The 27,607-nt window shown below is 41.4% G+C and overlaps 1 protein-coding gene across 1 annotated transcript in view; it reads right to left on the bottom strand.

The window, feature by feature from the left end:
- Positions 1 to 17,188: 17,188 nt before the first annotated feature.
- PARM1 (prostate androgen-regulated mucin-like protein 1) overlaps positions 17,189 to 27,607 on the bottom strand; it is a 100,584-nt gene continuing 90,165 nt past the window's right edge. The window contains exon 4 of the mRNA XM_070394992.1: positions 17,189 to 21,115. Coding sequence (XP_070251093.1) covers positions 21,031 to 21,115 — 85 coding nt within the window. The 3' untranslated portion in view covers positions 17,189 to 21,030. The remainder of the gene's footprint in view (positions 21,116 to 27,607) is intronic.

Consider the following 27,607-nt stretch of genomic DNA (forward strand, 5'->3'; position numbering starts at 1 on the left):
CCTTACCACTGTGCAGGCAGATGCAGTAACCCTCATCCTCAACTCATTCCTCTGGTTCCTCTGCCCGTGCCCAAGAAGATGGCTTACACCTGCTAGCCAGAAAGGATGACGAGGGCTGGGTGCAGAGAATCCTAACTCAGAAATTCCCAGGATAGAATAACTAAAGCCACAATACACCCTTCTTCCCTAAACCCAGAGGCAGTCATAAAACTATGCTCAGTATGGACTGGTAAAATCTTGATGGGGTTCAAAAAACAAACAAACAACTATGCTTAGCAGATAAATTTTTATCTCAATCCCCAGAGTAAATGTGCTTGGAGTTATGATTAAAGTAGAAGCTGGAGATTATAAAAGCATATAAAGCACAACAGGAATTTTTTTCCTTTTAGTATATAACCCCCTCTCCCAGGCAGCTGCCATGTACAGCTCAGCGAGTATACTCGCATTGCCAAGGGCCTGCAGACAGGCTGCTGTGATTTTCAGTTTTCCTGATGAATTCAGAAGGTACTCAGTTTTAGAAACAGCTTGTTTCAGTGCTGTGCATTGGCTGTCAAAGCTCCTTCCTATCCATCTTTTACACCAAAATGGTATTTTCAGGGATCTTCTGCTATAAACTCACTCTCCCACTGTGACATTTCTGCTTCAGAGGTCCAGGAGGTCTGAATGGGCTCTGCAGACCACTGGTTATCAACAGCAGTTTTATCAGGAGGTCCTCAGGAAGTGTCAGTCTTACTATATTTGCTATGAAGATTAATTACAGATTTCAGAAAAATACTGCCCCATCCTAACAAACCAAATATTCCAAAAATGTTGCTGTGGCCAAGGACAAGTGGGTCAGCTGTCCTTGCTAACATTCCATTCATCTCTATTTCTGTGTTTGTGTTGGGTGTTAATTTGAAAAAGTTCACAATCACTTCTCTAGACACAGACATATTTTTGTTCTAGACTCCGGGGCCAAGAATAAATGGCAAAAACAAGATTGCTTTACACATTTAGGCATTCCTTCCTTCCCCCTTTCGCTTGGCTCAGGTAAGGGATTCAGAGGAATGTGACCTTTTTGTATTCTTGGCTGGACATGTGGAGATCCACAGAGATAATGTGGTAGGTTTGAGCAGCCATGGGGAGCTTATAACAAATGAATATACAAGGACAAGATGCTCTTCACAAATACATGAACGCTGTTCAGAATACCACTTTATTTGAGGCTGGTTTTAAAGGCTGAAGTGAGTAGGATCTATGAGTTGTAGGAGCCTAATCTGCAATCCCAGCTGCCATCCCAGCTGAATCTCCTATGCCAGAATGGAGATTCTGTCCTCCCCTATTCTGTCCACAACTACATTCTTTGAACTGTACTCTCACATTTAGTTACTGCCAAAACTTAACAGGTAGTTTTGACTTACTAGTACAGATTTAAAAATATGTAGATATTATCTTAGCCTCCAATTTATGTCTATCTTAATGTCATTCTTTGTCATTATCTTAGGTAGTTTTATAGAGGTGAGCTTATACTAGTATGACATACATGTGTATTCATTTGTGCTCTCACACCAATAACTTTTTACCTTGCAGCTGTCACACTTACACGCTCTCTGTCCATCTCACTCCTAAACTGAAGGTGAGGCCATTACAAACTATTGTGCATAGAAATTCTGGAAAGTTGAGTATTTTTTCCCCAGCCCCATTCTATTTTATTTGGTATTATTGTTTATGTTTGTTATTTTAACATTTTGGTTGTTGTATGTTATTTTGATTTTATCCAAATGATTCAAAGGTTTAAAAGCACTTATCAAAGTAAAAATGTAATGATAATAATACTCACATAAATACTATAACTCAGAATGTATGAATAGAACTTCTCAATATAGAACAGTGAAGGTGAACCTTTTGAGCTCGGCGTGTCAGCATTTTGAAAAACCCTAACTTAACTCTGGTGCCGTGTCACATACAGAAATTTTTAAATATTTGCAACCATAGTAAAACAAAGACTTATATTTTTGATATTTATTTTATATATTTAAATGCCATTTAACAAAGAAAAATCAACCAAAAAAATGAGTTCGCGTGTCACCTCTGACACGCGTGTCATAGGTTCGCCATCACTGATATAGAATGTGAATATAATGAACATATACTAATTTCCTAGATAGTTAGCTGGAACTAGAGAATCATGGAAATAATTTTGTATAAGAACAAGAAGTATTATTAGAAAGCATAACAATAAATATCTGAAAGTTGAATATTACTGGACTGACAACTTAATTTTCCCTAGTACTTAGAATATTGTTGATTGAAAAATATTGTCTAATAGAAGCATGAAGACATTATAGCTTTTAAATTTTTTTTAAAACAAAGTTCAATAGAAAATAATTTCAGCTGCATTTAAGAAATTAACACTGAAATAACAGTGACTTGAAATGAGCATAATTGAAAAGGCCTCGGGGACAATATCAAGCATACCAATATTCCCATCAAATGAGAGCTGAAAGGAGAAGAGAGTGAGCAAGGTATTAAAAACCTATTTTGGAAAAAACAATGACAGAAAACTTCCCTAACCTGGCAAAGGAAATAGGTATTCAAGCCCAGGAAGTACAGAGAATCCCAAACAAGATGAACCCAAAGAGGCCCATACCAAGACACATCATAATTAGAATACAGAAGGATAAAGACAAAGAGAGAATCTTAAAAGCAGCAACAGAAAAACAGTTGCCTATAAGGGAGCACCCATATGACTCACTTGATTTCTCGACAGAACTTTTGCAGGCCAGAAGGAATTGGAATGAAATATTCAACGTGATGAAAAGCAAGGACTTACAACCAAGATAACTGTACCCAGAAAAGCTATCATTTAGAATTGAAGGACAGATAAAGAGCTTCCCAGATAAGAAAAAGCTAAAGAAGTTCATCAACCCCATGCCAGTATTATAAGAAATGTTAAGGGGTATTCTTTAAGAAAACGAAGGGAAAAAAAAGAATAATAAAAAGGCAATAAATACATATCTATCAATAGTTACTTTAAATGCAAATGGATTAAGTGCTCTTATCAAAAGACATAGGGTGGCTGAAAACAACACCCTTATATATGCTGTCTATCAGAGACTCACTTCAGATCTAGACATACACAGACTAAAAATAAAGAGATGGAAAAAGACATTTCATGAAAAAAAAAAAAAAAAGCTGGGGTAGCAATATTTATACCAGACAAAATAGACTTTAAAACAATGGCCATGCATAACAAGAGACAATGAAGGACCCAGAAATTCCACTTTTGAGTATTTATCCAAAGAAACCCAAAACACTAAATGGAAAAGACATATTCATCCATGTGTTCATTGCAGCATTATTTACAATAGCCAAGATATTGAAGCAACATAAAGGTCCATCAATAGATGAATGGATAAAGAAGTGGTACAGATATACAATGGATTTTTACTCAGTCATAAAAATGAATGAAATCTTGCCATCTGCAACAACATGAATGGACATAGAGGCTATTCTGCTGAGTGAAATAATTCAGAAAGAGAAAGACAAATACCATAGGATTTCATTTATATGTGGAATCTAAAACAACAGCAACAACAACAAACACAAGTAAAACAGAAACAGACTCATAGATATAGAGAACATTTTGATGGTTTCTGATGGGAGGAGAGTTGGGGGAATGGGTGAAAAAGATGAAGGGATTAAGAAATACAAATTGGTAGTAACAGAATAATCTTGGGGATATAAGTACAACATAGGGAATCCTATCTAATAAAAGAGTAATATGCAAATCGACCATCACTCCAACACATAAGTTGGCCACCCCCATGTGGTCAAAGATGGCCACCACAAGATGGCCCGCAGAGGAGGGCCATTGTGGGTGATCAGGCCAGCAGGGGAGGCAGTTAGGGGTGACCGGGCTGGCAGAGGAGGGCAGTTGGGGGGAAACAGGCCAGCAGGAGAGGGCAGTTGGGGGGAAACAGGCCTGCCGGGGAGGGCAGTTGGGGGGGGGAAACCAGGCCTGCAAGGGAGGACAATTGGGGGGGGGGGACAAACCAGGCCTGCAGGGGAGGGCAATTGGGGGCAACCAGGCCTGCAGGGGAGGGCAGTTGGAGGCAACCAGGCCAGCAGGGGAGAGCAGTTAGGGGTGACTGGGCTGGCAGGTGAGGGCAGTTAGGGGCAATCAGGCCGGCAGGGGAGCAGTTAGGCGTCGATCAGGCTGGCAGGGGAGTGGTTAGGGGGTGATCGGGCTGGCAGGCAGGAGCAGTTAGGGGTAATCAGGCAGGCAGGCAGGAGAGTGTTTGGGAGCCAGCAGTCCTGGATTGTGAGAGGGATGTCCGACTCCTGGGATTGGGCCTAAATGGGCAGTCGGACATCCCTCGAGGGGTCCCAGATTTGAGAGGGTGCAGGCTGGGCTGAGGGAACCCCTCCCCCCCATCCCGTATATGAATTCCGTGCACTGGGCCTCTAGTATAATTAATAATATTGTAATAACTATGTATGGTGTTTGATGGGTGCTGGATTTATCAGGGTGATCACTTTGTAGGTTATATAAATGTCTAATCATGGAGTTATACACCTGAAACATGACCCTTATATATGTCAAGTGTATTTGAAAAATAATATATGATTTAAAAATAAAATAATGGTGACTTGAATAGGGAGAGATTAATTCCTCTTTCTTTTTTTTTTCTAAATATATTTTATTGATTCTTTTTACAGAGAGGAAGGGAGAGGGACAGAGAGTCAGAAACATCAACGAGAGAGAAACATCGATCAGCTGCCTCCTGCACACCCCCTACTGGGGATATGCCCACAACCAAGGCACATGCCCTTGACCGGAATCGAACCTGGGACCCCTGAGTCCACAGGCCGACGCTCTATCCACTGAGCCTAACTGGCCAGGGCTAATTCCTCTTTCTTAAAGAAGTCTTGGGGCAGGCAGTCTAGGGTTGGTATAGTAGGTCCATAGTGTCATCCAAGCCACAGACTCTTTTCTCTTTATTCTGCCATATTAATGTGTGGCTTCTGCTCTTTCAGTTACTTCATGGTCAAAGATAACTGTAACCAGCAGTGGGATTGTGATATCTGGAAGTAAAGATAGGCACACATATTCCCTCTCAGGGAGATTTCCCAAGATCCCTACACAGACATATCTATTTATGTATCAACTAGCCACATGATCATACTAACTGCAAGGGAGGTGGGTAGGTAGTCCTCTATCTGAGCAACAATGTCCATCTAAAATTTGAGGTTCTGATACTAAGGAAGGAGAGACTAGACATTGATTGTAAAGCAGTTTCTTTCACAAATGACCTCCAAATCAAACTAATCAGTTTTCCCAGAATAAGCACAAAATAATGCTTTCTAGTACAATATTAAAATATTTTGTTGCTAAAAGCAAAGAAGAGACCAAAATGGAAGACAAATTATTTAAAGTTGTACAACTCATGACAAAAATGAGTACTTATCACACAAACAATAAGAATTGATGATAAATATAATGTTTGAAGATTATTAGTAAAATTCCTTTATGAAATGGCTCTTGTGTATTGCTCAATGTCAATGAAATAAAATGTGAAGGGTCAATTACTATTACAAGTACCTGGTAATAGTAAGTACTTTGCTTTGTAGTTCTATCAAACCACAATTTCAGAGTTTCAAATAGCTGGTGACATTTGTTACATTATATCTGAGAGGAAATTGCTTCACAATTTTTTGTTCTACTTATTCCTGAAAACCCATGATATAGGAGATTTTGTTCATTTCATTAATAATAACATTGTAGCCCTAGTCAGTTTGGCTCAGTGGATAGAGTGTCGGCCTGTGAACTGAAGGGTCCCAGGTTTGATTCTGGCCAAGGGCACATGCCTGAGTTGCGGGCTCGATCCTCAGTCGGGGGCGTGCAGGAGGCAGCGGATCAATGATTCTCATCATTGATGTTTCTATCTCTCTTTCTCCCTCTCCCTTCCTCTCTGAAATCAATAAAGAAATATATTTTTAAAAAATAATAATAACATTGTAAGTCATGATGTAGCTAGGAAAACAAACATTGAGAATTAGTTCCGAAGGAGGAGATTTTGTTGAAATGTGAAATCACTCACTGTTTTATCCACATGGAATGGTTGGGTGGTGAAGTAGGCCACAGGCTTTAATTTTAGAGGGAATAGTGAAAGTTATAAATACAAATAATGGCTACTCAGCGCATTAGATTGATTGTATTATGCAAAACATTGGGCAGCAACTAAAATCTGCTGATGGTAGTTAGAACACAGGTAGCTGTGGCAAGTGGTGGTCATGCAAATGGTAAGCATTTCAAGTGGTGAACTGAGATGATATGTAGCAACACCTTGACTATGGCCTTGTGAAACCCTAGCAGGGAATCCAGTTGAGTCTGCCCTGTCGTCTGGGTGTTGTTTTAAGCTGTTGCTTATGGTAATTTTTTGTTGCAACAACAGAAAATCAATACAATGCATTCTAAGATGATTTGGGGGCCCACAGCATTAATGCAATTTTTAGGCTAACAGTCTGAGACACGCTGGAGCGTTCTCTCTGAAGTTAGGGCCAGATTTTTGCATTTTTTTTGCATCTTTCCTATCGCCAGGAAGGAACACAGTTGCTGATAGATATCTTTGGTTTCTGGAGGCAGCCCACCTACTGCACATTTGGGAATATTGACTTAATTCATTTACTTAGTGACACATAAGATGGACAGCTTTGTGTGGTTTCTGACCTCTGACAGAAGGATTGTGTCACATTATATCTCATTAGGAATATATGAAATAATAGTTTCATCACAGAATTCCTGGCATTGGATATTTTGGCTTTTATTTTTTTCCCCTCTTTATTTTATTTTTCCTCATCATCATTTATCTCCCCTGTATCCTCTTCCACCTCCACACACACACACCCCTCCCTTGGCTTTTAAAGTTGGAGATTTATTTTTTGTTGTATAAATGTGTTAGACAAAATAGTGCATTTGTTTTATTTCGAATTTTAAAAATCACTAGCAAGGTTGAAAATATTCTTACATATACATTTGTAAAATGTCTGTGGGCATGAATATTGTTGGACCTGGTTTTTATATGTCCTCCAGGCCAATGGCCATTTCTTTTGAACTTTTCCGACATGTTTCCCATGGTGCACAGCAGAAGATTTTGAAGTTTGCTAGTCTTGCTAACCAAAAATAGGACACTATTCTGTCCTCCAGTCTCCCATATTCCTAGAAGGGTCAATTAATGAAATGGGGTGGAGAATTGGGTTGGAAGTATTCTAAATATAAATAGGTTTTTTATTAAGACACTATAAACATACTTCATAACTTTTCTTTGTTTGTTTAAGCTTTTCAAGCTTGTGACTTCAATTTTTCCAAGGCTGGGCTATTTTTTCTGGATGAAGGGCTACATATTTTAGGACTAAATGTGCAGACTTAGCTCTCAGCATCCATGGCCCTGTATTGGAATCCCCTTCAGACTGACAAAAACTTCAGCTTTTATCTGATTTCATTAGGTTAGTTAAACAAACTTAAGGATATTTGGAAGCTTTTTCAAAAGTTAGAAATACTTTCATGCCCTTCAAACTGCTACTGACATTTTAAAACTTGATCATGCAAAAATGTTTGTCTCTGGAACATGGAATTACCTACCGCCAAAAATAACTCAATTGAGACCTGGAATCTTTTTCTAGCTCTGAGAGAAGTGATGTTAGTAGGATTAGTTAATGGACCAGAATCCTCATTTTGAGCAAAGGCGTCATATGTGATTAATGGAATATTTGGAAATAGGCACCTCCTGATTTAGGATGGCTTAACTTGAGAAGTTGTCTTAAGTGCTATCATAAATAGTACTTTAACCGTAATGAACAAACTTGTATTCATGATTAGCTAAGAGCTGAAGTCCATGTGCTCTTAGAATAAAGTCAATGCAAATAATCAGTGGTCAGACTATGTGGTGTGCTGATTTGAGAGGTGAAAACAATTTGATGATGTGTATTCAGGATTGGCTGCGGTGCATGCCTCTTTCTGGCAAAGGCACATTGATTATCACATGTATGTACAGAGTGTGGGAAACAATTAAGAGCAGGTGATAAGTGTATTAAAGAATGGTTTAATCATTCAGAAAGAGAACTAGCTGGAAAATTCTCAGATTTCAGGGAAGGTAAAAGGGCTGATATAAAGACATGGACAGCTCTTCTGGACAAGTTGGCTGACATCTTCAAAGATGAAGGCTACTGTTCAAGATGGGTGTTTCAAATTTTTGAAAAGGGTAAGTGAGATCACTGTAAGAGATGTCACCTTCAAAATTCCTCCCATAGAATTGACCATTCACACTCATTACCTCATCAATGAAAAATTTTCCCCCCAGTGAACCAAATATCCAGCATTTCCAGGGGCCTCAGGCCAATGAAAACTGTTGACTCTGACAATAAAGAAGAGAAGGCATTTTCAGTCCACATTTCATTGGGCTCACGTCTTTTTAGGAACCAGTTAGCCCAACCTTACCCCCACCCTCATGCTTTCAAATATAGATTTATACTATGTGTTTGCTTTTACATATTAAATATATGTTTTTCAATGTGCATCCAAAGCATGTTTATTTTTTCTTTTCATGATTATTTGGCATTTTAATGATATGATGTGGATTTTCAGGAACAAATTCCAATTCAAGAGTCAACAGGGACTCTTTTTTAGCTGTCATCCAGAAACTTTACTGTAAACCATCTGTCAACAATATCTGAATTTCTTATTCCAGTTTGTCATTTCTTCTGAGGTACAGAGAAAGGCAAAGAAGAGATGGGGTTAACAGTTACTGAGTACTATGCACAAAGGATCTTATTTAGTTTTTATAACTGTCATTGTTGAGTATTATCATCCACATCTTCTGAGATGTAGAGAGATTAAGTAATGTGCCCAGAGTCATTTAAGTTAGTAATTAGCAGAACTGAGACTTAATGCAGGTTTATTCTCATATGCTGCTTTGCCAATAAGCTATCCTACAAGAAGAGAAAAAATATGGCATTAAATTATTAACTTTAAAGCAGTAACCATTGTGACTTTACTTCTTTTTACTTCAAAATATGCCTAGCTCAGTGCTGGACATACAGGAGATGACCCACAGGGGTAGGTGGGAGATGGATAAAGCATGAAATTGGGAACTATTACCCAGACTCACAGGGCCTCCCTCTCCATCACACACACAGTCTCAGCTCCTGGAGTCACTATTAACCAAATACGCACTCTCAGGCAATTCACTCTTCTAATTTGGTAAAATTGGAATAATGAGACGTATCTTTTAGGGTGGTTGTGAGGAGTAATTGAACTGATGATAGAAAATCACTTAGAATAAAGTCTCAGATACAGAAGTTCTGAGTGAATATTAGTTTTTATTATGGTTAGTCAGACATATTCTACCACATTATAGCTGTGTGAACTTGGGTAAGCCTCAGTTTGCTCATCTGTATAATATGGAAAAATAATTTCTTTTGCATGGCTATTTTATTTAGCAAGCGTGGCCTGTGCTAGATACTGTTCTATGCATTCTACAGGTATTAACTTTCATAGCAGCCTAAGGGGGCAGGTACCATTTTGATCCCCATTTTACAGATGAAGAAACTGAGGAATTGAGAGGTTAAATATTACGTTCAAGGTAATACAACTAGTAATTACCTGAAGTGGAATTCAGACCTGCTAGCTCCAGAGTCTGAATTTGTAATGACTATCCCATGCTACAGATATGGTGAAATGATATTTACAAAGCACCTGTCCATTCCTGACACATAGCAGTAGCTTAGTAGATGTCAGCTTCTCTGTCATCTTCTTAATAAATACATTTTGAAATTCTTGTGGAATGCAAGACCATGTGAACTTATCAGCTGGTCTACATGTTTTCCTAAATGTCCAAGTTTGTGTAATAGCAGCATCTCTGTGCATTTTGGGGGCACCCAGAAACATGTGATCTCGGATTAGGCCCATCTTGGATCATCTTGTCTGTTGACACATTGGAGTTCCAGGAAGCAAGATATTAGAATGCACTCCTGTGAGCAGTGATATCCTGGAGAGCAGCTGCTAGTGATGACAGTTTGGAGCAGAACAGCTGGAGTGCAGAGCTAGCTGATGTTTCTAATGACTGAGAACAAGGAGTGGAGATAAGCCAGTGAAGGGATCACTGATAGCAATTCGCACCACCCCATGCTGCTGTTCAGGCTTCCTTCATGAGAAGGCTAAAAGAATTTTAGGTGGGACAATTCTGTGCTGTGTAGTACTATTCTGAGAAAATCAACCTGTATTATCATACATAGAAGGTATGTAGCATCCTTAACCCCCAGATACTAAATGCCAGAATTCTACCAGTCACAGTGACAACTAAAATCAAACTCAAAATATGTGGCCTTGGGGTAAAAGATGGTATTTTCACCCCTATTGAAAACTGCTCCCTGTGAGGCCCTTGGTTTTACCTGGGATTATAAGAAGGCTGCATCTTATATCATCTCACTGCTCAAAATTGGGGCAGCCAGGAACCTCTAGCATCCACACCATGTGGGAAATTATTACAAATGCAGAATCTCAGGCTCCACTTCAGACCTATGAATCAGAGTCTGCATTTTTAAAAAAATATTTTTTATGGATATTTAGAGAATTAGGAAAGGAGAGGTAAAGAGAGAGAAACATAGATGTGAGAGTGAAATATCCATCAGCTGCCTCCTGCACATCTCCCACTGGAGATTGAGCCCTGAAACCCGGGCATGTACCCTGACCAGGAATTGTACTGTCAACCTTTCAGTGCATGGGATGATGCCCAACCAACTGAGCCACACTGGCCAGGGCAGAATCTTCATTTTAATAAGATCTCCAGTGGTTTGCATGCACATTAATGTTTGAGAAGCAGTGCCATATTAGATAGAATATGGCAGTGATGGAGAACCTATGACACACGTGTCAGAGGTGACACACAAACTCATTTTTTTGGTTGATTTTTCTTCGTTAAATGACATTTAAGTGTATAAAATAAATATCAAAAATATAAGTCTTTGTTTTACTATGGTTGCAAATATCAAAAAATTTCTATATGTGACATGGCACCGGAGTTAAGTTAGGGTTTTTCAAAATGCTGACACGCCGAGCTCAAAAGGTTCGCCATCACTGGAATATGGGCTTTGGAGTAAAAAGGTCCACAATTGAAATAGAAACTCTGCCTCTTACTAGCTATGTGACCATGTGAAGGTCACTTACCTTTCCAACCTCAGTTTCCTGATCTCTAAAAGATCTTAATACCATCATTACAGTGTAGGCACATAACAGGCATTCAATAAATGTCATTTCTCTTCTCCCTTCCATTAAAGGACACAGTCAGGAAAACCAGATGGACTCTTTGGTGACCATTAGGAAATCATAGCAAGATGAAGAAAAGATGACTCCTCTCCTCTCCTCTCCTCTTCTCTCCTCTCCTCTCCTCTCCTCTCCTCTCCTCTCCTCTCCTCTCCTCTCCTCTCCCCTCCTCTCTCACCTTTCTCCTGACTCTCCTGTTTTCTTACTGAAATCGGAGACACAATATTTATCAAGTTCTAGCTGGGACGTTGCTGGGGCATGACAAGCACCGGAAGAGAGGGAGGATCTGAATGTGACCAGGGTTGGGAGAGGCCAGTCCTCCTAGTTCCAAAGGGTCAGTTAGGAGAAACAAATTAAAATTTTAAGATAAAATCTCTGACCAATGGCAAAGGATGAAACTTCAAAGGAAGAGTCGGGGGTGGGGAGGGCTAGTTCACGTCCAGGAAGTTGATAAGGAAGACAGTGGAGGAATGAAATTCAGTGAAGCATCTGGAATAAGGAAGATGAAAATAAACTTGTCAGAGCACTTTCAGATCCTCTCAAAACATCCTTCTCTGTGCTCCCAGTGTCCCCTGCACATTACTCTACCTTGGTACCCATCACTGTGTATGGAAGCACAGATTGACTGTTTTAGTATAAGATTGAAAGTATTTTGAGGATGAATATTATCTTGGGGATTATGTTTTGTTTCACTTGTTTTACACCTATAGAATGCATAATGAATACTGTTTTTTGAATGCTGAGTGAATGTAAGTTTTGTTTTCAATGTTACAATTCCATCACAGTCCATTTCTTAGGAGAATTTGTGGGGCCTTTAATACAGCAAACATCAAGGCTCTTCCTGAGCACATGAGTCCGTGTTGGCCTCAAATCCCACTAGCCTCTATCGGGTAGCAGCTGGGTTTCCCACTGTCCCCTTCCTTCTTATAGCTAGTGTCCTAGGTACAGAGAAGGAGCCAATGGGGAACAATAGAAAGCTGGCAGAATCTCTGGCCTACCAGTTCTCCTTTGCTTATGATCTTGACTGTGGTTGGATTGAGAGCCTGTTAATTTGCAGAGAACCAGCTGCCTCGGTTTCCAGGATCTCAGGGACGGTAGGAAAGAATGATTGTGGCTTTCCTTATTGAAGACCCACATGTCAGTCCCCTGGCTGACTCATGAGATCAGTCCCCAAGAAGCTAGCTCAGAGATTTGCCTGAACTCGTGTGAGCATTAAAACTGGCCCATGGGAGACAGACATATACAGCCTCTCCACTCTATAGGTTATGCTGGGAACTCTTGGAAGGGGACAGGCAAAGGCCTCAAGGTCATGCCCCCTTGAACAGGGCTGCATAGTGAGTTTGGCTGCTTTCCAGAAATGGCTGTTCAGGAGCACAGGGCATAACCCCTCCAACAACCCTTGGGTCTCAGGTCCTGAGATTAATTCCCATTGAGGGTTACTTATCCTGTGACAGTTAAATGTATTTCACTTCATTGCCTATGATCTCAAGAGCTTGCTTTCATGGCTCAGAAAACCATCTGCAGACTGAACTTCCCTCACAAGGGGTGGGATGGGGGCTTTGGAGGATATGAATGGAGGAATGGTCTGTGGAACTGCTATGTTGAAAGAGAATAAACTAAAGAAACCCTGCTCTTATTCTCCACCACTTGTCCTAGTAGATCTTTTATAAAATTCTGGCTTTCTGAAGAATGTATCATTCTTCTGAGGAGACCCCAAGTAGAAATGGGGGAGTTGGGAGGACTTGATGGGTAGATAGAAGTGTGGAATGACCCAGGGTTCTGCATGCAGTAAGCTAAGTGCTGAGAAAGATTTTGAACTCCTTCTCTAGTATCTCCCTCCCACCTTTTTCTCCTATTTGTTGGGGGTGGATGAAGTGGGCTGGAAGGATGTGGGAGGAAAGAGGATAAAGCAATGAAAGTAGGGAGGGGGGAGTATTTGGTCCATTATATACAATGTGAGTTTCCTCCCTCCCTCCCTCCCTTTCATCCTCCCTCTCTCCTTCTTTTAAAATTTGGAAATGGGTGAGTATCCAGGTCAGTAGCTCCCTTTCTCTATTTTAGTCCCTAAGTTTTGCATTTCTACAGAAGGTTAAGTCATGGGCCACATACAGAGCCATGGCCAGGTGAGATGTTGGCCAAAGACAAAGGGAACATGCAATCGCTAGTGGAAGAAGAATGCTATAAACACCAATATGGTCAATGACTAGTTGTAGAAAGGAAGTCTTTTGTAACTACTTATTCTCATTTTTGCTTTGTTATATATATTAATATATATATTTCTCAGTTCTTTTTCTCTCCTTTCTCATTCCCCATCAATTCCAATATAAAGTGATTAACCTTATAATGTGGCATTTAAATCATAGACTATCAAAGGAAGATTGCATCTGAACTAGGAGTGAATATTTTCAGAGCTAAAGCAACATACGGGACACTTTCTTTTTAGGGGGCCCGGGAGTGAACCCTCGGTTGTATAAAAGACAATTGCACCACATTAGGGAGAACACGATGTCCTTATTGTCCATTTTGGGAAGTTCTCATCCTGAGTAAGAACTGTGGTGCGTGCTCGGTGCTTATTTTCAGCTCAGCATCGTTGCCACCCTTTTCTAACATCTCCCGTGCAATGCAGAGGAGGAGCCAGGAACCACATTTCCTGCAATCCCTTTTCCTGTATGATTCTGGCTAGAACTTGCCCACGAGAGCTTCTCAGATGAGATAGGAAAAAGGCAAAACCATTTTCCAGAAACAGGTGTGGAGGCAGCTGTGACTTCCCAGTGCACTCTCACAGACCACCCACCTCACTGCTGCGGCCTTTCAGCAGTCACCAGCCAGTGGCCTCCCTCACCCTTTCTCTTCTTACTCTTGCAAAGTTTGTGTGAGACTCTCATCTCTATACAAAATCCTTAACTTTGTATCAAGCCCTTAATACCTATCCCAGGAATCCGTGGAGGAATGGTGTGTGTGTGTGTGTGTGTGTGTGTGTGTGTGTGTGTGTGTTTCTTTTCCCTGATTCTGAAGTGCTGTTACAGAGCTGAATGTCCTGGCCCAGGAGCTGGGTGGCCATTTGTTTCTCACACCACCCGATAACACCTGGCTTCTGACCGACCTGAACTTTTCAGCACTGCCCAGCCATGTTTATGGCAGTGAGTGCTGTCCAGCTGCCAAGGGAGAAATGGCTAGTGGGAGAGCAAGACAGCCGTCTGGACTGTCTCACCACAGCTGCTGTGTGGATCTGATGCCAAGGGAGGGTCATCCTGGAGGGCCCTACTGTTGAGTTGGTGGATGTCGAGTGGATGACCTTGGGTGGAAGTGCCAGACTCTAGATGGAGGCAGCTCAGAGTCTGCCAGGCCGGGTGTACGCCCCCACCCACTTTGGTCACTCTAGAAACCTTCTTTCAGGTGGCCTCAGGTTGTCCCACACTGGCTTTAGACACAGATGGCCTGTCTGATGACTGGTGAGCGTGTGTGTCAGGAACCTCCAGCATAGAGTGAGGACTTTGTAGAAGTGGTCAAAAGCATGGACTCTGGAGGCCAACCGTTGCCATTTGAATTCTGCCCTATCACTTACTAGTTATGTGACCTTGGGCAAGATTCTATACCTTTTTGGCCTTTAGTTTTCTCATCTGTATACTGAGGATATTAATAACATCTATTAATAACATAGGGAGGATAATTCATATAAAGTGCTTAGGACAGGATCTGGCTCATAGTAAGTGCCATGTGAGAGAAAGCTATCATTATTATTATGACACCAAGGACAGACAAGTTGGCGAGGATGGAGACTTTGAGTAAGAGCATGAGTGATTCCAAGGGCAGCATCCTTAGACCAGGCTGCTGTGGACTCACACATAACTATGGGAGAACAGGGAGGACTCAAGTAGAAACTAAGAGAGAGGTATTCACTAAAACTCTGGGAGACAGAGGCACCCTGTGTTGGTGCCCTACCTGAACGGGGTCTGGGGAGGCCGCCTCCCCCAATGGCAGAGAACACAGCCCAGGAGGGCAGCAGGAGTCAGCAGACATGTGCTTGGTAGCTGACTGGGCTTGCTATGGGCTGCATGCCAGATGCCTTCAAAACTGCCCAAAATAGCTTAGGAGGACTTTGTAAAGGGTAGAAGGTCCCACTTTAGCAAAAGGTGTAAGAACTGGGTCATATTTACATCAGATACCAATCCCTTAGGTAGAAAAAGACAAAGGACTCTGGTGGCTGAAGAACCTGGTTTGGATCCCAACTCTGACTCTTACTACACTGTAAATATGTGGAGAGCAGGAGCCATCTGATTTACTATGGAGTACATAGAATTCAGTATAGGCATGCATGATTTAATATACTGGAACCTCAGTTTCCTCATCTGTAAGATGGGGGGAGTGTAATGGCCACTATAGCTGATGCAAAGGTTACATTAGACATTGCTCACAGGCACATAATGAATATTAATTAGAATCATTTTTTAAAATAGCAAATACTCAGTGTCTTGCTTAAAATAGAAGTGCAATCATTTGTTTGCTCAAATTGATTAATGCTGCTTTAGTGCAGTAAATGTAGTCCATTCTGCATTTGCCAAAGGCTAGGTACTTTAAGAGAAGAGATGAGACCTCTTACAGGTTTTCTCTCCCAATTTGATAAGTGCTTTTCAAGTGTCATTTATGATTCAATGCTTTCTGACAACAATCAAAATATGGCTAGCATTTGGTCAGTCCTACTGAATTCCAGGAGAGTAAAAGATTGTAGATAGGTTGCTAAACAATCAAAACAGATTATGATCTGACTTGAAAAAGCTATGATACTTGGGAAAATACTGGCTTTGAACCCAAAAGCTCATACTACATAAACACTACATGTTATTATTAAGCCATTTCTTTCTATGTGCATTTAAAGTGTTTTCTGACCAATTCTGTTCATTTGAATAATGGAGTATTTACTTGTTTTCATGCCCATAATAGGTCCTCCAGAAATACCAAATAACCAGTCAGAAAGGGCCTGTTCCATGCTTTCTTCCCACTTCCTGACTTGGCTTTTCCCATTCTGTGCCCTGGAATACAGGTATTTAAACTTATACATGTGATATGAAGTTTACATGCATTGTGAAACCAATGAGCTCTAGTTTGTAGATGGTTCCATTCTTCTCATATGTTGCAAAATCCATGGCCACTATAGCTGATGCAAAGGTTACATTAGACAATGCCCACAGGCACCTAAAGTCCATAATGAATATTAATTAGAATCATTTTTTAAAATAGCAAATACTCGGTGTCTTGCTTAAAATAGAACTGCAATTATTTGTTTGCTCAAATTGATTAATGCTGCTTTAGTGCAGTAAATGTAGTCCATTCTGTATTTGCCAAAGGTTAGGTACTTTAAGAGAAGAGATGAGACCTCTTACAGGTTTGGTGTTGCTCTTTTCTTTAGAACCAGAATAATCTTTGCTTAGCTTCTTAGGGTTGAAATTATGTTTTGGATGATTGCTATTACTTGCATTTAACTTTCCGATAAAGATGGGTACGCTAAATGTAATTTTTTGAAAGAGAATGAACCAAGTATTATCAAATGTACTACTGCTGCCAATATGCTTTTATGTGACTTGATTATGCATCACCATCTATTTATTGAATCAAAGTTGTTGTTTTTTTTTTTTAACATCTGTTTTAGTATAAGGCCTGGTATATAGTTAATAGTAAAATTACTGCTTGGAAAATTGCTTTATTATGGACATTCTTCAATTCTTTTTCAAAATCAAAGATACCTCTCTGCACTGTAGAAAATAATATTTATTGATGTGGAATAAATTTTCTATAAGAGCAAGCAAGAGCTACTTAATATAAGCAATATTGGGCATATCAACTGAATTGCTTGAGTAATAAAACATATCGAAATGTGAATCACCAGTGTCAGACACAAGCTTTTAACACCTTTAATTTATATAATTGGTATACAATAAGTCTTACAACAAATGTAGATACAATTATATCCAATATCAAAGAAGTTGCAGGTCTTTCCATCTTTAAATGATGTTGGCTAACTCACCCTAAGAAAGCAATCTGGCATTGGTCTCTTGGTTAACACTTATTACCAATATCAACTAGCACTTCAAAATCAAAGTTGAAATGGTACATTCATTTGCCAAAAAAAGGTTAAAGGCAAAGAAGGTGAATCAACGTGCAAATTAGCATCTAGCCCAGTTGCAAAATTCATTTCTCAGATGCAAGGGTTTGAACCATGCACCCTTGCAAGCAAGATGAAGGGAAAACAGATGATATCAAACCAAAATCAACTCCACAAAGAACCCGGACGACCCCAGCATGGCAAAGGCTAGAGGTCTATTGCTGTTAGTGCTCAGGTATCCATATTGTGCTACCCTAACCTCCAGGATCCTAACTCAACAGTCTGTGAGAATATGTCTCAACCATTCTTCATCTGCAGATGGAAACTAACCTTTGTGGTTCCAGGCGTGGTTAACCCTCAGTCAGTTGCTGCACTGGGCGGTAGCCTGAAGCTGTAAGAGCTGTCTGATGGCTACAATACAGCTGTCATGTTATAAGTAAAAGATTTAAGTAAAAACAACACACCAGTATAACAACAAACAAGGAACTGAGATCACTTATATGTCTATATAATACTTAAAATGTCTATAAATATTCCTCTGCAGAAACTGAAAACACTGTAGACATGATTTCATTAGTCCTCACAACACATTTGTGAGGTAGCATGGGGTGAGGTCAACATGAAAGCATCACCCCCATTTAAGAAATGACGACACAGACATCCAAAGAGAGCAGGAGACTTCACTGGGGCCACAAGTAAAGAAAACAACGTTGGCTCTCATCATTCCATCATTTACAATCTGCAATCTAGAAGAGGCTGCTTGCCTCCCTCCTGCTCTGACATTCCTCTAATGCTTGGACTATTCCTGTCCCTGGATGGTATGTGGTTGTTTAGATCCGATGGAGCCATTTCCCTTGGGTAGAGCTGGACAGACTCTTCCTGAGGTAAAGGTCGTCAATTATCCATATATTTCGTGTGTGTGTGTGTGTGTGTGTGTGTGTGTAGCAAGTTTGTTGAATTCAGTTGCTAAAATCCTTTGGCCAACTCAAAAATAGAAAAAAAAATGCATTTGGCAAAATAAGGTTTGTCTCATTGGTATTTTAAACTAACATCACAAGGAGTGAGTTTTTATGGGAAGCTGTCACCTTGGGCGAGGTGTGAAACTGCCTGCTGGTTGAGATCTGCTTTAAGTCCCAGGCCCTCTCTTCTCTGTAAGGGTTTGGAAGTTAATAAGAACAACAAACGCATCAGCTGCTCTTGCACAATCACAGCCTCGGTAAGGAAAATGCTGGCTGAGTCCATGGCTTATATTGGTCAGAATTCCTTGGCAAGAGGCTGGCTCCTCTGATCCAGTGTCTATGACGAAAGCAGTGCCCAGAAGTGCACCTCTACAAGGTGTTTCCTGAACACTCTGTCAGAATGCTTTTGACTGAGGGAGAAAAAAAAAATGGAATGTTCTGACTTCATTGAATCGTCTTTTGCCAAAATGAAAGCCTAGGCAAGGAACGAGGGTGGGGAAGAGGGACAGTTGTTCAGGCCAAGTGTTGCTGGAGGGGTCGTGGTTGGCCATTTCTGCCCATTTTTCTGAGAATGTCCACTTTAAACAATTTTTCTTTTGCTTTAAATAATCTGAGATATCAGAATTCCACTCCTAAATTACCCACTCCTTTTTAAAAATTCCCCTGGAGGTTGCTCATTCTCCTTTGGTGCCTAAGGAGTTTAGGAATAAATTCTTTTTAGGGTGTGGGATGGCAGGTTTGTGGACATGGCCCGGCTCCCGGTGTCTGCGACACCAGAGGGTTTTAGGACCGACTGGCAATGGTGGTTTATAGGCCAGTACTTTACTGGTCACAACAAGTGACAGGATGAGCTGAGGGTCAAGTTTCTGGAAACTAACAGAGTCATGGCAGCAGGTCCAAGTTTAGAAATAAAAACCAACCAGTGTCAAGCTCTTTATGACATTGCTAGACAATATAACACATTCTGAAATGGGACCCAATGTATATTTTCTCCTCCATGAAATCAGGACCTCAGATGCCGGTTGCTAATATGTGTTGTAGGAGGGCAGTTATAGGCATAAAATAAAGCTATCAAGAACACACAAACAAATAGAGGCAACTGGCATGCTCAAAACAACCCATCAGCTAGCAAATTAAACACTTTTGAGATAAAAATTTAACAAATCATTTTATTTAATTAAAAATCTGCGAGTGCCCTGTTCTGTTACGCTGGGCACTGCAATAAATTCGGGATTCTCGAACTCAGCACTATTGACACTTCGGGCCAAATAATTCTTTGTCGTGGTAGGCTCTTCTGTGCATCTTAGGATGTTTAGCGCACCCATGGCTCTCCTGACTAATTAGCACCCCTAACTTGTGATAATCAAAACTGTCACCAGACATCTTCATATGTCCCCCCACCAACCTCCTGGGGCGTGGTGGTGCAAAACTGTCTTGCTGGTTGAGAACGACTGCAATAAATGGATACCTGCAAAAACGATCCGTTCTTTCTCAACATTTATTATGCAGGATTTTACGACTATCTACCCAGGGTCTTGATTTATTAGAGGGCAGAATTAGTAAGGTAAGTGTATGGGAATAATAAATGGATTAATCACCGTTATCTGTTTCCTATGAAAATGCCTCACGGGGCAATTGCAGACAGTGTCTTAAAATTCGTTTTCTTGAACAGTTTACAGTCATTATCCAACAGACAGTTAGCAGTGAACCAGCTGCTTGATGGGCATAAAGCAAGGAATCTCTGGGCTCCTCCAAGCAGTGGATGCCTCTGACCGTTACTGAGAGCTGATTCCCACTTTACCTAATGAGGTACTCAGTGCATGTCGGCTCCCTCCCTCTGCCACTGCCTCCACTGTACACTCCCTCCACACGCCTCTCCCTTTCTCTTCGCTAACTAAGCTCAGCTCCTGGGGAAACACAGCTCCATAAAAGCTCCTGGGCTGTGACCCTGGCTGCTGATGACCAGGACAGGCATCCTTAGCAGAGAGGATGGTGGCCTGGAGGGGAGAACAGGCAGAAGGTGTGCTGAGATCTGACAGCAACCTGCCACTCTGCCTGCTGGCCTCCTCGGGGGCGCTTCCTAGTTTCCTCTTTCATTATTTAGGCAGCTACTAGTAAGAAGCTGGGATGCAGCCAGTAGAGCCAAGCAGGGGTCCTGTCGGATACAGCCAGATAAACAGAGATTAAGAAGGAATCTGAGAAATCCCTGCTTTCTCACCTGCAGGGTCAGATCCTCCCACTACTCATTTCTTTTTCACTGATTGAGATTTCATGTCATTTTTCTAAATAAAAGTTTAAGAAATACCACAAACAAAAGCTCCCCTAAAAGTAACTCCCAACAAAACGCTTGGATTCCTCGTCCCCAGTCCTCATAGTGGGTCCTGTGGTGGCAGGTGCAGAAGCTTCCATCGTGGTGGTCTGGCCCAGCGTTGAAGGTTGGCCCATTTCAGCTGAAAATCAGCCTCCACACACTATTAAATAATGGTTCTTTTGGTACCAAAAAGGGGAAGTTGTAGCAGCCAAAGAAGAGGGAGGAAAATGAAACAACCAAACCAATAAGACAGGGCTTAAGATTGTCGCTCAATGCGAGTCAGGTACTTGTTATCAATTCTACTGGATAAGCACTTATAAATAAAGAGTTATCCCTCTTCCCAGGCCATGTTCCTCTGTTAGGAGTCGTCGTACAGAGGGTTGTTGTAGTTTCCCCAGGACCCGTAGTCGTGGTCATCCAGAAGCCTTCCGTAGGAGGAATGCCTGGTGGGAAGGAGAAGAGGTTGTGGTTATTTGGAGAAGTTGCCCATCTGAGGACAGCCTAATATGCCACACCAGCACGACCAAGGGTGATCCCGAGTTGGGGGGGAGGGGGTAAAAGGATTAAGGAAAGACAGATAAGAGAATGACAGCTGGGTCTCGGTGGAACGCTGCCTCCCTGATGAGGAGACAACAACAGCGCCCACAAGCCGTGTCTTTATTTTATAGCAGATGCCACGAGGCAAAGTAGGGGCGTGATCACGTTGTTTACAGCATTCTCGTGAGTTTCAACCTCACTCAACTACATGCACCCGAACTCTATCACAAGGCACATGGGGCTATGTGTTCGGACCATAGGTTCAAGCTTACAACCACAGCCGTTGGCTATAATTGTGCTGGGAGGGCCCTGCCCTCCAGCTGGGACTTGCATGTGGCAATGAGAGGACCCTGTTATTTCATTAGTCCGAGGCTTGAACCTGGCCAAAACACCGTAACCGCGCCCCACAGCCTAATGCCTGGCAGCCTGAGCTGGGGAGGCTCACAGGGCCGCTGGAGGGAAGCCATGGTTCTTCGCTAGGATGACCCCTTGGCAACAGACCTAACAACCATGGAGGTCCCAGTCTACAGACACCCTGTGAGTTACGACTGATCCACTGGGAGCCCAGATGGCGCCTTCTGTTGAGATCAGCAGGGTCCTGACTCTCTCCTTGACCTCCAGTGCTGAGAAGGAGAGGTCCATTCCCACGGCTATTTAAAAAGAAGTAATGAGAAAAAGGGAAGGTTGCATTCCTGGCATTTTGACTTAGGTCCTGGACTTAATTTTCCCTGAAGTAAGAATGTTCCCACCCCTCCTGACATTTATATAGCATTTTTACAGTCTACAAAGTGCGTCTATGTTTTGTTTCTACTTCATCCCCAGAATAAAGCCATGGGGTAGATATTGGTTATCCTTATTTCTCCAAGGAGAAAAATGGGGCTCAGAGATGTTAACTGACATGTTCAGTCACCCAACTGAGCTATGAATCAAACCCCTACCTCCTGGATCTAAGTACACTGCTTTGAGATCAGCTTCCCAGAATCTGATTAGCACCTTAGTTCAATGGTAGTATGGGTTTAACAGGCTCTGGTGGGTCATTCTGGGAAAATGTCCCACAATTAATATTATTTCTATGAGAAACTGAAGTCAGCTAAAGTCATTGGAAAGGTTTGCAGTCTGGCTGGTGTGGCTTGGTGGTTGAGCATCAACCTATGAACCAAGAGGTCACAATTCGATTCCCGGTCAGGTCACATGCCCATGTTGTGGGTTCGACCTGCAGGAGGCAGCCAATCAATGATTCTCTCTCATCACTGATGTTTCTATCTCTCTCTCCTTCCCCTTTCCTCTCTCTGAAATCAATAAAAATATATTAAAAACAAAACAAAAAACCCCCAAACCTACAATGGTTTGCAAAGCCCTACCTGATCTGGCCCTTGTTACTTTTCTGAACACATCAGCTACTATTCCAGTTTTTCTTGCTTCCTCTCCTCCAACATGCTGGTCTCCTTGCTCTTCCCCTTCATGCCTGGCATACTCTTGCCTCAGGGCGTTTGCACTTACTGTTCCCTCAGCTTGGAACAGTTGTTCTCCAGATCTCCACAGGCTCTTTCCCTCATCTTCTTCAAGTCTTTGTACAAAAGTCACCTTCTCAGTGAGGCCTTCCTTAAGAACTCCATTTAAACTTGCAACTCTCTCCTGGCCCCCCCCACCCCCACTCCCTACTTCATTTTTCTCATAGATCTCATCACCATCTAACATACTACATAATTTACTTACCTATTTTGTTGTTGCCTCTCTCCCTTAACTAGACTATCAGTATGGATTATTTGCCCATTTTCTTTGTTCTTAGCTCTATTTCCAGAAGAATATCTGGCTCATAGTAGGTCCTTAATAAGTGCTGGTGGAAGAAATAGTGATTGGGAAAAAATACATCCTGCAAGGCCAATCTCACAAATTGGGAGCTTCCTGGAAAGAATTATGGTAATTTTAAGACTAAAACTGACAGGATTGGGAAAATATTACAAAATGAGCAGGTGGTGCCTCTGAGGTTTGTGCTAGCGTGTGAATTATTACACCTTGCCATTGGAAATCAGCTATGCTATATATAGTACGGATAAACATGCCCAGTCTGAGCTAGATATAAAAGTTAAACAAAATGAAAATACAGTCTGAGAAGCACAAAAAGAATGTGCTATACTTTTATTTGTTGCTAAAATAATTGTTGTTACTTTCTGCAGCCTACTTCCATCTGCCAGGTATTTGAAAAGAGTTGATCTGTTGTAAAGAACCACGCCCTGATGTGCTGGTTTCTCCAAAGGTCCACATTCATTTCTGTGGGTGTGAGAAAGAGATCACAATAACACACCACTGATCTTCTCATTTGACTGAATGAAGGAACATCCATCCCCCACATTCCCCCCACATTTGAAACCTCCAATTCCAATCAAATACTTTTTAACAAGATGGTTGAGAAATGGAAGCTGTAGAATGGACAAGTGGAAACCTGGGGATTATAAGACTGGAGCCGAGCCTAAATTTCAGCATGACTTGGTGTTGCAAGGCTGGCCAACATCTACCTACTAAACATGCTCCTTTATTGATAGGGCATTCCTGTCTCACCTTTGTATGGTGAACTAACTTCTCACACCATTTTTATTTCTATCATATAATTTTATTCCCTTAAGATGTCAGTAGGGCCAATGGATGTATGTTCTTGAATGTGTTTTTAACCCCCTGTTTCTCCATCCATAAAATGGAAAAACTTAAAAAAAATTTGTGTTAGAGTTGTTGGGAGGACTAAATGAGGTAATGCATATAAAAGGCCTGGCACATAGTAAATACATAGTAAGTGTTGGCCAATATCGCTTTTTAATTTTTATTATAATGAAAGTTACACAAGCCCATGGCAAATCTGTAAAAAGTAAAAAAAAAATAAAGAAATAAAAGACATTGAGTGAAAAGGGAGCCTCCCTCCCACCAGGAACTCTTGAAACTACGCCCCAGGCACAGTTATAAAACCAGCTTCTTATATTATTATTTGAATGTTAAAAAATTATTATCATGCTGGAGTGAGGTTAGAGGATTAAAAACCTTCTGGTTATCAGGTTTTACTGATAATGGCTATTTTAGGTAAGACTATTTGATCAGAACTGCACCTGAATCTGCTGTGTTAGAAGAGAATTTACTGCACACACAATACAGTAGCAAAATAAAGGAATAGGTAGATCTTTCATTTTTCTTAGCCTTCTCATTGGATTGAATAGTGTGTTGAGAAAAATACTGATAAATGATGGTGGCAAAGCAAGAGATTAGATAAACCATATTTGGGAATGTACTGAACTCATAAGGCTTATTTAATATATTAATGAGCTAAGCAAGAAGAATTGGGTGTGCTGGGATTCAAGCCAGGTTTGTTGAAATCCTACTATATATAGAGAGAGACAAACACATGTGTATGTGTGTGTGATAAGGGGAGAATAATTCATGATCACTTTAAACGATCTCTCTAGGTCAAAACTTCTTAAATCATGGCCTGTTTTAGATGGTAATGGAGGAGGTTTCCATTTACGGAGCCTAGAGGTGAAAATACTCCCAATTTCCAAATTTAGGAACGCGGTGCTCAGGGAATCTAGACAACTTTGTCCACTTGATTTAATGGCAGAGCTGGTACTAAAACCTAGGTCTCCTCGTTCTGTTAACACAACACTGCCTCATCTAATTTCAATCTGAATAGCAACCTGAACAAATGACATCATCGCCAGGTCCAAGTGGTTTTGTTTACTTAATCTCTCAGTGAAGGCTGGCACCAGCCCAGCAGAGCTGTTTCCATTAGCTGTGCCTTGGCTCCCCTGAAATGATAAACCTCTTGGGGGCAGACTGTGTCTTGTATTTCTTCTCATTTTCTGAACATCCAATATGTTGCTCTTGATGCAGTGGTTCTTTTATAAATATTTGATGATAACTGCATACATGCAGTGGCACATAAATAGTATATATGGAGGTTGCTTGGTCCATGCCAGCAGAGAGTTGTATGGCCTGTGGCAATTCATTGCGCAATATAACTGTGGCAAAGTAAAAACCTCTTATTAGAGAATTTAATAAAGGGTGAAAGTCACCATTTTGACCTTAAAAATAGGAAGAGGAAAGAGAATCACAGCTAAATTTCTCCCATGCGATGACATGGCTTTAAAGCACTCCGCACGGTGCTCATAATCCGGCTAATCAATGGTGCTGCGCTTACTGGCAGTGTTATTCTACTGTATTATGGTTTTGTTAGCTCAGAGCGGAACCCGAGGGGACAAAACAGGGCATGATTTGTGCTAAGTCCTGGCCTCGTTGCTTCCTTCTCAAGTGGCTTTGCTCCAAGAGAAAGCAGTCCTCCCCAAACGCCCCCCTCCCAATCAGTGAGCCCCTGTTGATGACAACTGGTACATGTGATAGTGACACCGTGGTATGAGGCCTTCTCCACACATACAAACAGAACCTATTGTAAGATAGCTGTAGCCTCAATACTTAATGGAGCTCATTTGTCTTAGAAGATGAATGAGGTTTTACTTTCTTTGTGCTGAAACAAACATATTTTAGAAAACACCTTCTCTTTTATAAAAGTCAACCCCAGTTCCTCATCAAGGCTCCAACTTTATTACCTTTCCTCTCCTCTTTAGTCAAGCGAGTCTTGCCATTCAATAATTAGTGCTTATTATGTGCTGAGAAGGAGAGATATATAGATGAAGAAGACATGGCTCAATGCTGTGAAAACATAGCTGAACTTGCATCTCATTAGTCACTAGTAATTAAGCCGTAGATTCTTATCATTCATTAGCAAAGCTAGATTGGTGCAGCTGTCACTGTCTCCCCTTTTTGTTTCCATTGGTGGCTTTCATTCTCTGTCATTTTTCTGCCTGGCTCCTTTCAGTTAACTATTCAATGACAACCTACCATCTATCAGCCTCTATTATGAGGCCTGGGGGATCCTTCAGTGAATTAAAAGACCAAACTCCCTGTCCCAAGGGAGCTTACATTCTAGTGGGGCAGACACAATAAAGTAAGACATGAAAAATAAGAAGGTGGATGGTAATAAATGCAATGGAGGAAAATCAGAGAAGGGGAAGTGAGGAATTCCAAATGGAAGGTGGGGATTATAATTTTGAATATGGCAATCAGAGAAAGTCTCACTAAGATGACATTTGAGCAGACATATAAAGGAGAAGTGGATGAGCCACACAGATGCCTGAGATATACCCTACAGGCAGAGAGAACAGCAAGTGCAAAGGCTCTGGGGCAGGAGCAGACAACACATCTGTGAGGGAGCTACTGGACTATAATTAAGTGAATTAAAGAAATAGACTTGTTATATTGGAATGATGTTAGATTTATAGAAAAATTACAAAGATAAAGTCCCATATGCCTTTCACCCAGCTTCCCTTGATGGTAACATCTTACATAACCATGGCACATTTGTCAAAACTAAGAATTGTGAGCTACGATTTTGAAGCCAAGAAAACTGTAACCATTAGAGGTGATTTTATTAGCCCACAGTTACCAAAGCAAGTTGATGGCAGAATGAGTATCATAATTCAGGAATTCTATCAGTTTCATCTTCTTATTACCAAAATCCCAATAATAGAAACATTTCTAAATATCATTTTTAAAGTGCTCTCTACATAGTCTGGATTTCTCTTAAAAAGCAGTTACTTTCAAACTAATCTTTAAATAGCCACATTTACTTTGAAGGGACAGATAAAATTTGTCTATTTTATTTTTTAAAATGATCTGCAGATATCATGCTGGCAGACACTCATTAAAAAAGGCCTGTACAGGGGGAGAGAAAATGGCGGAGGCTTAGACAGACGTGTTGGTGCTTTGTCCCGGACCAGATAGGGGCGAGCAGCTGAAACGGGTAACAATCGGCCCGATCAAGCTGGGGAGGTTCAGCTGAGAGACAGTCTGCAGCCAGGAAAGACAGAAAACTCCTAAAAAATGCGGATGGTTAGAGATTGAGGCTGAAACCTCCCCCTGGGCGCCAGCGCAGCGGCGAGACCGCGCCATCTCAGGCAGCGTTCACCGGCATCCAGAGATCGGCTACTGACCCGGAGGCAACGATTCGCAAACAGCGCGACTGCAAGAGAGGAGGGGAGACCTGCACCCCTCCACGGAAAGGTTAGACTTACCTCAAAGATTCAAGCAACAGCGGCCTCCTGATCACCACACGCTCTGCCTGGGGAACAGTTGCTGAGTCTGAAGCCACCCTCCACCAGCCAGAAGAGCCACCACAACTGTGAACAGCACCCATCAGAGGCTCTGCTATCAACAGAGGAGCCGCTGCTACCACAACCGCCCAAGGAGCAACCACAGACCGAGGAGCCACTGCCACCCAGGGAGCAGCCACTGCCACCCAGGGTCCAGCCACTGAACGATTCAACAACAAGCAATGTCAGTGAGATCAAACATGGGTAGAC

This window comes from Myotis yumanensis, unplaced genomic scaffold (assembly GCF_028538775.1).
Source record: "Myotis yumanensis isolate MYYU_CA2020_CCGP unplaced genomic scaffold, mMyoYum1.0.hap1 SCAF_1, whole genome shotgun sequence".
In the NCBI taxonomy this organism is placed as follows: Eukaryota; Metazoa; Chordata; class Mammalia; order Chiroptera; family Vespertilionidae; genus Myotis; species Myotis yumanensis.